Here is a 17,812-nt window from a genome sequence, read left to right as displayed (position 1 = left end):
CCAACTGTACTATCCCACCCACTCTGCATTGCTGTGTGCCTGGTTGGTCTCTGTGTTAGCATTTAGTTGTAGAATGACTAAGAAAGAAGAGTAGAACAGCTCCACTGAAAGCCACAGTTATTTGTACCTGGACACCTTTGCATCTATTATACATTTTCTGGTTATCCAGATAGTTTATATTTTCTTGCTTCACTGCCCCTTAAGAATCACAGCTCCAAAAAGCTACCACACATCCCTGCATAATGCAGTCCCCAGTGGTATTTTCTACAAAGGAAGGCAGTGATGTGAAATGCCGTGTTTATCAATCCTCAGGATTGTGAAAGGATGTGTTAGCTCATGTGCACACTGCAGAGATCACAAGGGGAGGTGTTCTGCTGGCAGCAAGAACAGCGGTTTAAAACATGGCATCAGGTGATGGGTACGGTAGGTCACTGAGTGAAGGGGAAAGGCCAGCAGAATCTAATGGCTCTATTCTTTTTGTTATCTCAGACTAAGAATTTTTCTTAGCAAAAGAAGAGAGATGTGATTCGAGATGTGATTAGACCTGGATGACAGGACAACTCTGCAGTGAGGTGACTCAATTATGGCCACTGGGAAGCCAGAGCAGCTTATTACCTGCCAGGGAAGAACAAACACAGGGGCACACACAGCTTTTCCTAACTGCAGTAATGCTTTTCTTCAGAACTAAACTTTTGAAGATTTAACCAAAGTCATTTTTTTAAAAAAAAATTCTGAGAGAGTCTCAGTCCTAAATCCACACAAAGTTCCATGATTTATGGATTAATTTAATAATGAATTGATATAAAAGAGGTTTCTCTCTTGATTCAAATTTGCAGACAGAAATGCTGTGGAATCTTACGCACTGATCATCACAGCATCCATTACAGAATTTTCCTTCTGCCACTAAAGTAATGAATGTTGGTAAGTAAGGCAGAGGAAGTCCTATGACATCTGCTGGCTGTCTACACGACAGTCCTGAGAAGGAAATATTCTGAATGACATTTACATTCATTTTCTACTTTTATTGGCAAGCAAGGCAGAACCTACAAACTTGCTGACCATTACATTAGCACTTCCCAAAGTATGTTTTAGAGCATATTCCAATGAATGTTAAGAAAGTTTCATTAAAACTGATTTCTATGGTCAAATAAATGAGAAATTCTTAAGTTAAACAAATCTAAACAGGCTATTCTTTTAATTGCAGGACTTCTTGGAGGCTTTAACATTCTAATGCACATCACAAATCCTCTAAAAGGGAATTAATATAAATTTCTAAAATATTCATCTAAGAGCTCCATTTTTGCAAAATATATCTAAGGCTAGTGTCTGATCTACTTGATTTCCTGCTGTATTGACTTTTCAGATTTCTATTGTTCCTATATTACAGCAGGGAGGCCTATAGAAAACCAATCATCTAGAACAAAGGATGGATTAAAGAAAAGTTTTATTTATTGAGGTTTATATTGAGCTGTCTGTTCCCCAGTGGTTTACTGTAAGGTGTCAAGAAGGCTTAAAGACCAGAAAATTGAGCTGGGTCTCAATTCTTATCTTGCATTTCACAATAAACCTTCATTAATTAATTTGAAGTATATTCTAGCATCTTTGGATTTTCCTAAATTCAAATGTGAGGCCTCGACTACAACAAAAATACTTATATAAATAACTTCTGTTTACCTAAATTTTGAGTTAACTTCTTTCTATGAACATAGACAACTCTGAAGTAACTATATATTCCAGAGGAATCATCCACAGGTCCTTATAGCATCCACCACCAGTATTCTTCTGACAGGGAATGCTATTGCAATAACTATTAAAATGAGAAAAATGTTGAGAGTGAAGAAGTGATGAGCAAGGATAGGTTTGGATAACTAAGCCCAATTCTGCATCAAGACATAATCAAGATCTACTAAGAAAGTTTCTGCAATGTCAGGAGAACATCATCAAGTTCAAAACTATCAAGACTGAAAAAGATTTCTCCTGGGGCATAATCTCAAAGTTATTTCAAACGTGCTTTAATTTGCAAAGTATGAGGAAGGAAAGTAGAGAAAACTGGAAGAAGATTAAACCCAAAGCCAAAAGAAAGAAATTTATTTAGAGAAGTTATAAAATGTATCATCCAAATGCAAGTACTTTTGAGTGCAAATAAAAAAGGGTGTTATTAATAATTACTCTGAGATAGATGATTCCTGGGAAATTGGAATGTATGGTTATTCCAGCCCCATGGATAGAGAACATTAATGGGGAGGTTGGCAGGGGGGCTTTAGAATAATTGATATTGATAAAGTCTCCTTTATACCCTTCTTTCCCAGTAGGAAATATTTGTCAATCAAAAAGAAGACAGTCATTTGAAAGGGAGAGGGGTAGCTGAAGTGCATCTGTTGCCTTATTGAGCTTATTAAAATTTATGATATAGCATCGCCAAACATAAAAACCACTTGATACCTGAGACATAGGTGAGTGGGTCACTCCAGCAGAAACTGCAGAGGCTATCTCAGGCTTGAAAGGGTCAAAGTCCAGATCCAACAAAGTTTCCTCTTTCTTCACCTCAGAAACTTCATTCTGTTCAAGCAAAACAAAACAAACAAAACAAAACAAACAAAACAAAGCAAAACATGTAACAGCTTGAATCTGATAAGGCTTCATGAGATAATCCATGCCTAATCCTCTCATATCAATTGATATTCCTAAAACATGCTTTGATAGTTTACCATTTAGGTGGCTCATCCATGTGCTTCCAGAGTCACTAACTAAATGTAATAAGAGAGGAGATACCAATTCTTGCCAAGCATAGCCTAAGACACCTAAGAATGTGGCCCACGTTTTAGTTCCTGTCCTTTGTCCAGCTCCAAGTCCAGCCAACAATATCTGAAAGATGTATTCTAATGCCACCAAGATCTAAGAAATCTCCTTCTTTGCTAGTTCATAAATCTCATACCAAGAATTACAGATGATCAGATGGATAAAATGGGCCAAGGCTTGGACCCATTACAGTAACTCACTGCTGAGATGTGAAGCTATATTAAAATAAAGGGGTAATTGTCTACTGTGACCACATCCCACCTGCCTCATCTCCTCAGAGGCACCCTACACCTGGGTTTATTTATTATATAAGCCATTCTCCTTCCATAATATTGTTTGTCTTAACTGTGTATATGAGGAATGGAGAGTGAAAAAAGGGAGGAAAAAATAGAGAACCATATTCCTCCAACATTCACTACAAAATGAGCTCCCATTCCAATAACATTCTTGAAATAGAGAGAAGGTAAGTCAAATAAAACATGGAACAAAAGTGCTGCTACCATAATAGTAAAAAAATTAAAATCTAAACATTAACATTTGTTCATTTATTATGGTATTGTGATATAGGAAAAACAATACAGGCTTGAAGTTGGCCTAACCCAGCCTCAAGTCACGCAGTAAGGGGCAGAGCCAAAATAAAGTCCCCATAAACTATACTACAGTGAAGAGAGTTGGGGTTAGTTTTCACACAATTCGAGTTATATATGTTTGGTATTTGATATAAGCTTTAATTTTGACTATCTGTTGTCTAAAAAATTAAGATTACAATAATAAATAAAGTATTATATAAGAACACATGTTTAGAGAAATATTTTAAAGAACAGGAGTTATTTTAATTAAATTGGTCATAAACATAAAAAAATTGTAGAATTTTTTTATTTTAATTACTTTCAAGTATACAGTACTTGGTTAGACATTTATATAGTTTATAAAATGATCCCCCTAATTGCTCCAAATTTTTAAACCTATAAATGTATAGACAGCTTGGGAGTGTAACAGGTACTTTTTTTTAGTATACCTGCACTGATTGTAGAAGGAAATCTGCTTATATATTATGAAATTGGTCTTGAGTTATCTATTTTACAGTATGATTACTCCTCATATATTTAAATTTAAATTTCACAAGGATAATGCTCTTCTGAGATTTCTCTTTCTTTAATCTACAATCACAAAACTGTTAACTGATTCCCTTGGCCCCTATTCAAAATCTGGATGAGTTTTGTTTTTCACTACTTTTATATTGGTACAAATAATATTTTTAATATTTCAAAAAGACATATTACAGTTAGAATGTGCTAGGCACTGTTCTAAGAACTGAATACATATGAACATTAACTCATATTAGTGTACTCTGTTGTGGTCTGATGATGACAACACTACTACTGCCTTTAAAGAATTGCTTTACTATATTTCCCCAAATTGTATTTTATCTGCCTTATCTAATCCTTCCAAAAAATGAGGGGCAGATGGCATCATTTCCTCATTTGGGGATGAAGAAACTGGGCTAAATGAGGTTATCTACTGCCTTGGGTCCCTGAGCTGCAACGCAGCTGAGGCAGGACTGCAGTAAGATATCTCTGACACCAGCACTATTCCCGGCTACTGCTGAGACTGGGACCCACATCTCTAACAGGGACCCTGAGGATCTGAAGAGGAGTTCTCAATGTTCTGCAAATCCTTCACAAAAATTTAGGCAGCACAAATATGTCCATCATTCCCTTATAAATTTAATTAATCCCCTTAAGGAAGAACAAATGGAAACTTAAAGATCATGGATGAAAAGGAGCTATAATGGGCTTGCTGAGACTTTTATTGAGATAAATGTGGGTGTGCACACCAGTTTTGCCACTTGCTAGGTGTGTTTCTGGGCAATTAATTCATCTTCATTGAGCCTTCATTTCTTCATGCATAAAATGAGAAAAGTACCTAGTAAGATTACCATAAGTAATAAAGACAATAGATGCAGTGTACATAATATATATGAGATGTTCAAATGGAAATGGCAACTAATGGTAATTACTATTAATAATTATGTACATTTGCATAGAATTGTCATCAAGTACCTATAATACCAGTTTTGCTGCCTTCAAAATGTGTAGCTGGCTTCTTCAGGCTCAATGTCTATTTGGTTTTGTTCCCTTAACCTTGAGAGTTATCCCTTAAGGCACTCACATCAAAGAGTAATTTGATAGAGTTACACAAAAAGCAAACAGGGCCACCTGTTTATGTAGTATTCTTTTATAAAAGGGCAGAGAAGCACTCATAAATCATATTGAAACACAGTGACATATAATTTCCCTTAACATTTTTTCTCATTTACAGTAAATCACCATTAGAGTAGATCTGATATGGTCTCAATATTCTTAAGCTTTTGGGGGGCTTTATCTTAAGTTACGTTTTACTATCAAAAGTCTGGAAGAGGTGACCTGAAATGTGCTCCTGAGAAAGGAGACTAGATATGGAAACCACAGTGGGAGAAAATATCCATTGGAAAAATATTACCAATTATAACAATCTTCTGCGCTCTGTTTCATGACGTGTCTTCTGCTAGGGACATCTAAGTTTACAGTCAAGGTACTGGACTTCTTCTAGTATAGGTGTGCAACTGAGCATAATCCTTACACCTTGTCATGGACTCATGATAGATGGAGTTTACTTCCTTATCCCCTCACTTGGGATTGATCATGTGCCATGCTTTGGCCAGTGGATGCTTGCGAATGTAATGTAAGCAAAGGCTTGAAATTTACTTGCACGATTGACTTGCTTTTTTGATGTTCCTGCCATTCACCCTGAAAGTACAAGCTTTGAGTAGCCACTGGATGAGGAAGGGAGGCATGTGGAGCACACCTGGACTCATCATAACTGAATTTCTCAAAACCAGTTTTAAAGAGAAATTCTTAAAAGTGGCCAGAGGAAACACAATTTATGGAAATCAAGAGGAAAATGGCACATTGAAATTACAGCCAAAATATAAAATAATCAATGTGGAGAATCACCTGAAGTCTAGCTAATCACAACATGTATGTCTGATAATATGAAGAAGGAGCCACATTGAAGCAGGTAGGAGGGGCAAAGTCATGAACTGGGCTGGACCCACACAAGTGGGTGGTAGAGGAATACCAGGAGGGAGAATGAGGCTGCAGAGGCTCCCCCTGAAGGACAGAGGATTCCTAGCCTCATTCGGGGGCTTCCCAGCCCAGGTAAGAGGAGTTTCAAAAAAAATTCTGACAGTGAAAACCAGAGGGGATTCTGGTCATCTGGGTGAGATGGAAAGAAACTGAAACCCTAGACACCTCTTTGAAGGGCCCACACATACAGGCTCTCTTGCCTGTGGACGCTCACCTGGAGCACTGGTGGTGGGTCAGAGGTTCCTACAAGATTCAGACAGAGAAAGACTACATTTCCTGGTGCCAGAACGAGGGCTGGATGGGCAGCCACCATTGTGCGTTATCAGGCCTCCGCAGGAGCCATCCACAGACTTCGCCAACTTGCGCATGCAGATCCCTCTCACAGGGCCAATATGGAAGCACTGGACTGAGGAGATCAGCTTACCCCACCCAACCTGTAGATTGCCCCGGGGCTTTTGTTATTGGATGGCTGCTACGCCCTGCACTGATTCAGGGCCAAACATCTGAGGCAAGTGCCAGCACTGTGTGCACTCTTTTTGGAGACAGTTTCAGGCAGACTTCAATATAAGACCCGAAACCATAAAACTTCTAGAAGAACACACAGGCAGTAATCTCTCTGATACTGCTAGTAGGTATTTATTTTTGGACATATCTCTGTGGGCAAGGGAAACAAAAGAAAAAATAAACAAATGAGATTGCATCAAACTTTTTAGATTGCATCAAACTAAAAAGTTTTTGTACAGCAAAGGAAATCATCAACAAAACAAAAAGACAACTGACTGAATGGGAGAAGATATTTGCTTATTATATATCTGATAAGGGGTTAATATCTCAAATACATAAAGAATGCATACAACTCAACAACAACAAAAAATCAAGCAATCCAATTAAATAATGGGCAGAAGACTTGAATAGATATTTCTCCAAAGAAGAAATACAGATGGCCAATAGACATATGAAAAGATGCTAAAGGTCACTAATCATCAGGGAAATGCAAATTAAAACCACAATGAGATATCACTTCACACATTCAGAATGACTATCATCAATAAATCAAAGTACAAGTGTTGGCGAGGAGAAAAGGAACTCTCATACTCTGTTGGTGGGAATGCAAATTGGTACAGACACTATGGAAAACAGTCTGGAAGTTTCTCAAAAAATTAAAAATGGATATACTTTCGACCCAGCAATTGAACTTCTGGGTATTTATCCAAAGAAAACAAAAACAATAATATGTAAACATCTAGGCACCCCTATGTTCATGGCAGCACAATTTACAATAGCCAAGATGTGGAAGCAACCTAAAGGCCCATCAACAGATGATTGGATAAAGAAGTTATGGTTCATATAACCAATGGAATATTACTCAGCCATTAAAAAAAAATGAAATCTTACCATCTGCAACAACACGAATGGACCTAGAGGTTATTATGCTGAGTGAAATAAATCAGACAGAGAAAGATAAATACCATATGATTACACTTACATGTGGAATCTAAGGAACAAAAAGAACAAATTGTTAATGGGCAAACTAATCAAAAACAGACTCACGGAGATAGAGGACAATCTGGAGATGGCCAGAGGGGAGAGAGTTTGGGGGGCTGGGAGAAAGGGGTAAAGGATTAAAGAAGTACAAATTAGTAATTGATAGATGGTAACAGGGATGGAGAACACGGCATAGGGAATGCAGATAGCATTAATATAATGGCTAAGTGAAGAGCCAGAGGAGAGAAAGAGCATTTAGGGGGAACATTTTATAAACTATATAGATGTCTAACCAATGTACTGTATCCTTGAAACTAATAATAAAATTAAAAAAGAAAAAGTTGTCAGAGGAAAAAAGACATGTCAGTTACAGAGAAGCAACATAGGAATAACAGCAAATTTATCACCAGAAATAATGCAAGCAAAAAGATGGAGCAATATCTTTGAAGTACTGAGAGAAAATATTTTTTAAAAACAAAACTGAGGTGAAGGTTTTTTCATACACACAAAAGAAGGAATAATTCTTTACCATCAGATCCGCACTACAACTTATGTAAAAGGACATCTTTTTTCAGGCAGAAGAAGTAATACCAGATGAAAATATGGATCTATACAAAGGAATGAAGAGCTCCCTAAATGTATATATATACACAGATATATATATATGTATATATATATATATATATATGTATGTATATATATATACACACATATATATGTATATATGTATATATATATATACACACATATATATATATATATACGTACATGGATTTTATATATACATGGATTTTATATATATATATTTATACATGTATATATACATGGATTTTATATATATATTTATACATGTATAAATATATATATTTATACATGTATATATATATTTATATATTTGTATATTTATGTATATATATTTATATATTTATATATATTTCTATATATACATGTATAAATATATATGTATATATATAAATATATATATAAATATATATAAATATATATATTTATATATATTTATACATGTATATATATATATACATGTATATATATATTTATACATGTATATATATATATAAATATATATATATTTATATATACATGTATATATATATTTATATACATGTATATATATATTTATACATGTATATATATATATANTTCATCCACTGACAGACACCTAGGTTGTTTCCATGTCTTGGTTATAATGTTGTGAATAATGTTGCAGCGAACATGGGAGTGCACTGATCTCTTCAAGATATTGATTTTACTTCCTTTGGATATATATCAAGAAATGGGATTGCTTGATCATATGATCTATTTTTAACTTTTGAGGAAACTCCATACTGTTTTACCAAATTACATTCCCACCAACAGTGTACAAGGGTTCCCTTTTCTCCATGTTCTCACCAAGACTTATCTTTTGTCTTTTTGATAATAGCTATTCTAACAGGTGATAGCTCATTATGGTTTTGATTTGTATTTTTCTGATGGTTACTGATGTTGAGCACCTTTTCATTTGCCTGTTGGCAATATTTATGTCTTCTTTGATAAAATGTCCACTCAGGTCCTTCGCCCATTTTTTTAATCCAGTTATTTTTAATCTAGTTATTATGCTGTTAAGTTGTATGAGTTTCTTATATATTTTGGATATTAACCCTTTATCAGATATATGGTTTGTAACTATTTCTCTCAATTCCCTAGAAAGATTAGTGTTTGTCTGGAGATGGTGCTCTACTTGCAGATGAGGAGAGGGATTACAAAAAGACACAAAGAAAATTTGGCAGATGATAGATATATTCATTATTTTGATTCTGGTATGTTTTCATGGGTGTACCCATATTTCAAAAATTATCAAAATATATACTTTAAATATATACAGTTGATTGTATAGCAATCATACCTCAATAAACTTGATTAACACCAGAAAATATCCTAACAATAGAAAATTGGTTAAACCTACTATGGCACATCCTCATAATACAGTGCTCTGCTGCTATTTAAAATGGTAAGACATATATTAAATTGACATGAAAATATATTTATGATGTTTGTAGTAAAAAAACTGTAAGTTACAAAACTGATACAGAATGATCAAATTTCCAAAAATATAGATTTCAATTACTAGTCAAAAAGAAAAAAATTGTGACATTATACAAATTAAATTAGTAAGAGTGTTTTTTTCGGAGGGGGGGAGGCTAGGAAATTGATTATATTTTTCAATTTTTACTTTTTGTTTCTCTGGAATTTAGTATTTTTAAATGTTAACCATGCAGTATTTGGGGGTATTATTTTTATAAACACATTAGGTAACAGAGATTTCAACTTTAGAAGTAAAACATAGTCTCTAAATCATCCCCAGGGCTGCATGCAGACACACACACACAAACACACACACACACACACACACACACACATACGCATGATTTCTTAATTATAATATGATATTACATTGAGCCAGAATACACTGAGGCCATAAATACTACTTTTTCCAAAGAGTTTTTTCATTTTTATTCTTTCATTAAACATATTTTGAGAACATTTACTATGTCTCAAGTATTATGTTGGACACTTAACTCACAACTGCTAATGAGGCAGGGGAAGTCAGATAAAGAAGCTTAAGACAGAAAAGTTAAATAAAGTTTTTTAGAAAAAATGCCAATCGGAGTTATTTTTCATGTAATTGAAATAACTTTTATTGCAGGAGCACAAAATAACTACAATTTCTAACAGTAAGTAAAGTTTTAGCATTTCATCAGCAATTATGATGAAGCAGTGGCCTAAGAAAATTTAACTTCGTGATTGGAAGCTTCCGATAAGACCACTACAGATGGTACACTGCAGTTAATGTGAATAATGGTACATTATAGTTACAGGGTTCAAGAGCTTTATATTTGCAATCTTAGAATAGGACATCTTTCAATCATTTAAAATGATATTGTCAAGTATTTATTTTATTATATGCAAAGTTAAAAAAAATAGCACAATGAAGACCCATTTACCCATGCCCTACACTTGTCAATTGTTCTTCTGTTGCCATATTCACTTTATGTGCCTACCTACACTTAAACAATCCTGTAATGCCCAAATGAGATGACAATAAACTAAACATGCTAGGGAACTATTTCCCTAGGTTGTTTGTTTATTATTGAAACAAGTTTTAGATTGCAAAGTCATTCTTAGTGTAGCGTGTAATGGGTTATGCTCATTGCCCTTACATACACTATGATGAGGAGTGGAAAAGTTGACAGTAATGAGAATAGAGACAGCAGGGAAAGTGGGTAGGGCCTATGCTTATAATGGGATTCTGCTATGACTAATGGATGGAGAGATGTCCAAAATGGTTGAGTGAAGACCCTCTTACCACTACTTCCTGGTATTACCAATAATATCAGTGATATGTAACAACCTAAAGAAGTCTAGACAACATGATAGAGAACGTACATCCTGAATATTAAGGATAAAAACAGTTAAAGTAGATTTGTTTATTTACCGGCAGTCTAATATCTGCTATCCTTCAGGTGGTTAAAATGCCGGCACATATGGTCTACAGCATCCTGCTGTCCCTGTCTGCACTAAAAGCACCAGTGTGGCAGAAAGATGACTGATGTGCTCATCTCTGAAGTAGGTATAATGACTCCCAAATCACAAAAATGATGTAAAATTTAAGTTGAATGAGATGTTGCATATAACATACTAAGTTGTATGAATAAGTAGGTGTTCCCATTCTGTTGTGTGGCTCACTCTTTTCTCACTATCACTCACACTCTCATGCTTCCTCATCTTCATTTCATTCTCATTCTTCTGTTTCTCCCTTCCCACCTTCTCCTGCTTGCCTCTCTGTGCCAGCTAACTACCACTCCATAACCCATATCTCAAACCACATAAAAAATATAAAAACTCAAAATGAGTCCACATTATGAGATGGATTATAAGATGCAAAAAGTCTAGGATCATTAGAATCTCTGGAGTCTGAGAATCTTAAAAGGTGTGAGGCCACATAACAATGATTTAAAAATATTTTCAGAACTTTAGATGATAAACTGTACTTCATGGTTATCCTTGCTCCAGGAATGGAGGAATGCTGTGGGTAATGCACAAGGGCAATAAACTAAATTTTGGCTTGAAATGCACTGTGTATTTTTCCTCCTTCGGTTTTCATCTTACTAGTTAATCTTTTCTGTCTTAAAACAATGTTAACATGTTTACTTTGAAAAATATATCAACTTAAAGAAGAGCTGGCTGGTCCAGATATATGCTGCATTGAAAAGAAAAGCCACAGTGCTATTTAAAACCAGGTGGCCATTACCCAGGAAGTGAGTGGTGTGTGTGCACCTAATTGTAGGCTAGCCTCATTAAGATTGCACAGATAAAAAGAGTCATTTCATAAACTTATTTTGCAAGCTCAAAATCTATTTCAGTTTGATTGGCTGGGGAAAATAGGATGATTTCATGAATTTAAAATGCAATATGCAGCATTAGGCTGGGAAACAGAGATATGAGCAGCGAAGTTAATGGTGCTAACTTGATCCTGACAGTTACATGATTTAAAGTTGGTGTTGTCTTGCCTTCTAGCACAGCAAGCAATCTCTTGCTTGCTCTAAATCTCTTGGATGCTCTAAAGATAATCCCTCTAGATTTGTAAATGAGAAAGCTATATCAAAGACATAAAATATGAAACATCATTGTTGGGAAAAGATTTAGGCGAAATAGTTGGGTGTGTCTCTTATTAAAAAAGAAAATCCTAAAATGGGCAATCTTTTCTTCTATGCCAGAAAAAATGGACAAGCATAGACCCTGCCCTTAGCCCTGCACCTCAGGGTGGGGCCCATACATTTGAGCACCTTTCTTGAAACTTTCTAAGTCTTCCTCTGGTATGGGAACCAGCTGTGGCCCCATCATATGCCCCAAGAACTCTGAGACTCATATCCACCCAGTTGTCCAGGAATGTGATGGCCAGGCTTGCTTCCAAGAATGTGGTGGTGAGCAGATTTCTCCCACTGGCCAGCATGGCATTTCATTTATGGAATCCCATGACACTAGTGACCAGAATGTTGCTGATATGCTGATATTTCAAGTGTCTCAAATTGTTTTTAAGGACAGAGGCCCCATTCCAAAAATATCTGCTCAGGGCCACAATAGGTAGGGAAAGTCCTGGTGGGAAGGGAGGGTGAACATCAGAATTAACATTAAGTCATCATGTCAGAATAGAAAGCAGTCCAAACATTTTTTGGAGAAAAAAAGAAACAAACTTAATGTATAGATATGTTTACATATGCATGCTTACAAACTTATACAAACTTATTGTATAGATATGTTTACAAACTTAATGTATAGATATACAAACTTAATGTATAGATATGTTTACATATGCATGATTGCCTTTTTTTGGTCTTGTTTTCCTGTTAAAATCTTATTTATATGCCATAAATTTGGTTTCCAGAGTCATAATATCTTTTAAAACTTCCTTTTCAAAGTGTTTCACCAGAACACCTGTTTTCTAGGAGCAGGGTATTTTGGGGTAAAGGGGAGACTATTTGAGAAACTCTAATTATACAAATGGCTTCTGTTGCAGAACTCAGAACCTTGAACATGCTGACATGAACCATGAAAAAGCAAAAGAAGATGCAACCCCTCCTAGCCTCAAAAATCAACGACCCCCTTTATACAGTATCTTATGGGACTAGATGAAAAATGCAGGAACACACACACACACACAACACACACACACACACACACACACACACACACAAAGGACTTCTTTCCATTTAAGTTCTTGGGAGGGAAAAATAGGGAACAATACAATGGATTTGTCCTTTGGCAGTCCTATTTTTGTAAATAGGACCAGAAAAGCAAGTTCAGTCCTTTGGTCTGGATACCTGGCATCTCTCTATAACTAAGCAGGTAAGGGTATTTCCCAAAGAGTCTATGATGTATTAAAAGTTTGAGACCATTAGAGGGCTCTGGAGGTCTGATAGATTTCTGTTTCCAATCCCGGACACATTCAAGAGAGAATTATCTCTGTGATTAGCCTTGGTGTACGAGACACCCAAAGCCACCAGAGATGAGAAATATTTTAAACATTATATTTTGAGTTTAAAAGTAGGATTAATACAAATGTTTTTCTTCCCCATAAAGCATATGATAAAAATAGCGAACTGAGGACATAAACTATCTCTTAAATGTAGAACGATTGATTAAATGGTTTTAAAATATTAAATAAATTCAAAGGGACCACTCTATATTATTATAATATATGTATCTGGGAGAAAATCTTTTCAATACATCTCAGCTTTCTAGCTTTCAATACTCTGCTTCCTGGAGGCTGGTATCTCATTTTCTCCTGGAATTTCTATTTATTTACTTTATCATTTTTCTGTGCATGTCTAAAAACATTACTATCCAGATGAGACAATCTATTCACTTATAATATGTAACTTGACATATAATCTGATTAACACAGCTACTACCATAAGCACATGTGTGTAAGTACAACAATCCTGAATATGGAACATTTTAAGTTGCATTATTTTTAAGTAGAGCAATTATGAATGGTTAATCATAACATACACTTCACTCAGTTGGATATTTCTTTGGAAAAAAAATCTGTTAATTCACTGTGGTACTTTGTTCATGGCCACAAACTTGTACCATGTGGAATCCTGATGGTCTAAAACAGTGGTTCTCATGTGAAATCTCAAGACCAGCAGCATTAGCATTGCCTGGGACCTTGTTAGAAAAGCAGATTCTCAGCCCCCAGCCCAGACCTGCTGAATCAGAAATTGCTGGGTGGAACCCAAAAGGAATGAAGCAACACAAAATGGCTATATCTGTATTTACAGAGGAACACACAACTCGGCAAGTGGTGGGGGGTGGGGCGGATTAAGTTGCTTCAGGAAAAGGCAGCCTCTGAAATTTACAATAAAGCTAGATTGTATCACTTGATAAGCTAAAAAGTAGACTGAAATATAAATCCTGCTTCACTCCGTCTCTTGACATCATGACATGAAGCCAACAGTCATTGAGTCAATGGAAATGCTTTGAGTCATGCTCTGTGGTCCAACATTTTTGGCACCAGGGACTGGTGCTCCTATGAGTATTATGCCTGATGACCTGAGATGGAGATGAGGTGGTGATGCTAGCGCTGGGGAGTGGCCACAAATACAGATGAAGCTTTGCTTGCTGGTCTGCTGCTAACCTTGTTCTGTGCGTCCCAGTTCCTAACAGGCCACGGACCTATTTCGGTCTGGGGCCCGGGGGTTGGGGACCCTGGTGCTAGAGGAATGTTGCTTCTCAGATTTGGAAAAAATGATAAAAAAAAGAACCCCTTTCTGCCTCTTCCCCGGATTAAAAGAAAACTATATAAATGAAGCTGAACCCCTAAATGTACTCCCGTAATGTCTCTGGTGGGTAGTTCTTACAAAATTGCCTAGTAGGCTCACGGATGTGACATACAGCCAGTAAGTTATAAAAGGTGCTTTTCCTTCCCTCTCAACAGCCTTGGAGCTGTACATAAAGACTAGCTAAGTTGGGGCAAGAAGCTCTACCACCTAATTGTGTCCTTGCAGCAGCAGCAACTAGAGAAGGCTCTGTTTTGAAAGGTACTTCCTCTCCCTCGTCCCCAACTCTTGACTTTTCCAATCATGCTCACTCAGCAATACCAGCAAAGTTAATGCTCTTAGAAGCCCTAATGGGCCTCTTCTGGCATTTATGATTTTAAAAAGTGTTTTGACTCTTTTTTTTTCCCCACCATGAAGGATCCTTATCTATGAGCCAGCAAACTGCAAATGAAAACTGTTTTAAAAAAGAAAGAACACTCTTGAACTCCATCTTTACTTCACAAGTAGTCTACAGGTCATGTTTTCTCTACTTCAGTTGCCTCAACTGCTAACTGGAGACAGCTAAGCACACATGGTTTCCAGATGACCACATGTTCTATTTGTGACAGAATTGGATGTTCTTGGAGGGTCCCGGAGAAAGCAGCTTGAAAGTAAAGGTATTATCGCCCTAAAACACTCTCAACTGAAAACTGATGTAGCAAAAAAGAGAATGAAGCTGAGCTATTAGCCAATACAAAGGGCAGCACAACCTAGAAACGAAAACTGCTCAAGTTTAGTGCCAGGGCAACACTGAATGCTGTGTAAGATCGTTTGGTTCAAGACAGCTATTCTTGGTGGTGTCTGTGTATCCACAGGCATAATATGTCCATGCACTGATAAACATGCAATTCTCCCTCCTCAAAGAAGCTGCTAATCACATTTCAAGCTCTCGTTAGCTTACCAAATTCAGCATCTCATACAAACAACAGAAGGAAAATGATTAACTAAAAGCATGGTATCTATTGATAAATGGACTTGAAAGGAATGACAAATTATGATTTGCCACTGCATTATTTCTGAGTTTTCATTTTCTGAGCCCCCTGATATCAGTACATTACTTCTGTTATTATCAATAGAATGGGACTGTAATTGGGATGGTGTATTGATGTGCTATGTGCTCAGTAATTACAGTACTGTGTTCGTACCTCTTGGAAAATGTAAATATTATTTCTGACCCTGGGGACACTGAGACAAAATGATATTGGCATGGCTTCTCTGGGGACTTACACTCTTAAAACAAAGAGTGGCTTTGATGACATTAGAGCAGCTCTGAAAGTCAAGACCATTCTTGAAGAAAGTGGACTACCAACTTGTTCACAGGGACATGTCCACTAAGGGTAACTGTAGGTGGAGCACCCGCATCCAGGAGTCTCTGAAAGCAGGGGGAATGATGATGTTTCCATTTGCCAAATCATGTAAATGGATACATTTACTCCTGCTGAAGGGCAAAAGACTTAAAAATATTCACCTCCTTTAATTCATTTTCCTATTCTTTACTAGGATGCAATATGAAAGAAATAACAGAAGATGCAGACATGAATTCATATACATTGATGTTCACCAAAGTGCTGGTGATATAGTGGAACAACTGGACGCCACCTGTAGTCACAATTAGAGATTGCTACATACATCTAATAGAATGCTCTGGTTAAACAGAGTTTTTTTTGAAAAGATAATACTATGACACAAAAACATGCTCAATGAGATTAAGTAGAAAAGTCAGGAATACATAATAAAATCTAAATTTAAATTTTGTGGTGCAAAATCAATATATACTTGGTTGAAAAAAGACTGAAAGAAAATAAACCAAAGTATGATTTAAATGATTATTAAAATGTTTCACTTTATACTTTTTGATATTTTCCCAATTTTCTACAATAAGTATGTACTATTCTTAATAATCAAAAATAACATCACTATTTTGAAATATATACATCTCCCATTTGAGAATGCTATAGACATACCAAGCAAATCCAAATGGTAACTAAAATTATATTGCTGACTTTAACGTCTGTCACTTTCTTTAGAGCTGACCCCTCAGAGTCACTCTGCCATGGTACTTCATGGATATGCCCCCTCTGTACTAGGAACTCACCTGGGAAGGTGTCGTCACACTGATTTCTGGAACAAAGTTGTCCTCAAAGAAATTGATGATGTTCTCCTGCTGCAGGTCCTTTGTTGGGGTGACTTTAGGCAGAGGTGGGACAGGAGGCCCTTTCCTTGTCTACAAAGCATTAAACACAAACAAACAGTAGTTAACTCAGCCAAAAGATAATGTATGAGACATGTAGAAATGTCATGTGAACAGAGCTGAGATGACAGACTGATCACTGATAGAAATTCATATATGCATATAGAAATAAGCCTACATGATTCAGGCAAAGAATGCTCTCTGCTTGGGTGGCTCTCTGAGCACTGACAAGCACTGGTCCAATGAGAAAAATTCAGGCTCAGGGGTTCCCTTCGTCTTAACACAAGGGCTACACACAGGGCTGCAAGGCCAGGTGCCTATGCCTCTAAGGTAAACTGAGACAATACCTTCTCTGAAGTAAACTGAAAGTTATTTCTCACTTCAGCAATAAATTAGAATTTTAAAATTAAAATCAAGCAAGCTTTTCATTGGAATCAACTAGACCACATGTAAGCAGCATACATTTCATTTTCCTCTTCAGTATTTTCTAAAGTAAAAACTTTATAGAGTTCTGTCTGTTACATATGTCTTCCTGTGACTTCCCTTAGTTTCAACCACACACATGAAAGCTCAAGCTGGACTTCCAAATTTTCTTATAGAAATTTCATTTTCACTCAAAGTAGGGGAGATAAGGATGGCAATTTTTCTCTATATTTACCTTTCTCTGGCCCTTACTGTTTTTTTCAATCATTTGTTTCCTATACTCTTATTGAGTGTATATTCATATGCAAAATATGGTGGGTTATAAAAAAAAAATGTGAAATGTCATATACACATAACAGCTTTTCTTGGTCGTACTCGCTTAAAGAGCTACAGGAGGGAGGTTTCAT

General features: G+C 36.2%; 1 protein-coding gene across 1 annotated transcript in view; it reads right to left on the bottom strand.

Moving 5' to 3' along the window:
- The window catches only part of AMPH (amphiphysin), a 197,073-nt gene that overhangs the window by 44,774 nt on the left and 134,487 nt on the right, over positions 1 to 17,812 (bottom strand). The window contains exons 11-12 of the mRNA XM_039849175.1: positions 16,887 to 17,015; positions 2,443 to 2,559 (exon numbers count right to left, since the gene is read on the bottom strand). Of these exons, the coding sequence (XP_039705109.1) occupies positions 2,443 to 2,559; positions 16,887 to 17,015 (246 nt within the window). The remainder of the gene's footprint in view (positions 1 to 2,442; positions 2,560 to 16,886; positions 17,016 to 17,812) is intronic.

This window comes from Pteropus medius, unplaced genomic scaffold (genome assembly GCF_902729225.1).
Source record: "Pteropus medius unplaced genomic scaffold, Ma_sr-lr_union100, whole genome shotgun sequence".
Taxonomy (NCBI): Eukaryota; Metazoa; Chordata; class Mammalia; order Chiroptera; family Pteropodidae; genus Pteropus; species Pteropus medius.
This window is presented reverse-complemented; position numbering and strand designations above follow the sequence as displayed.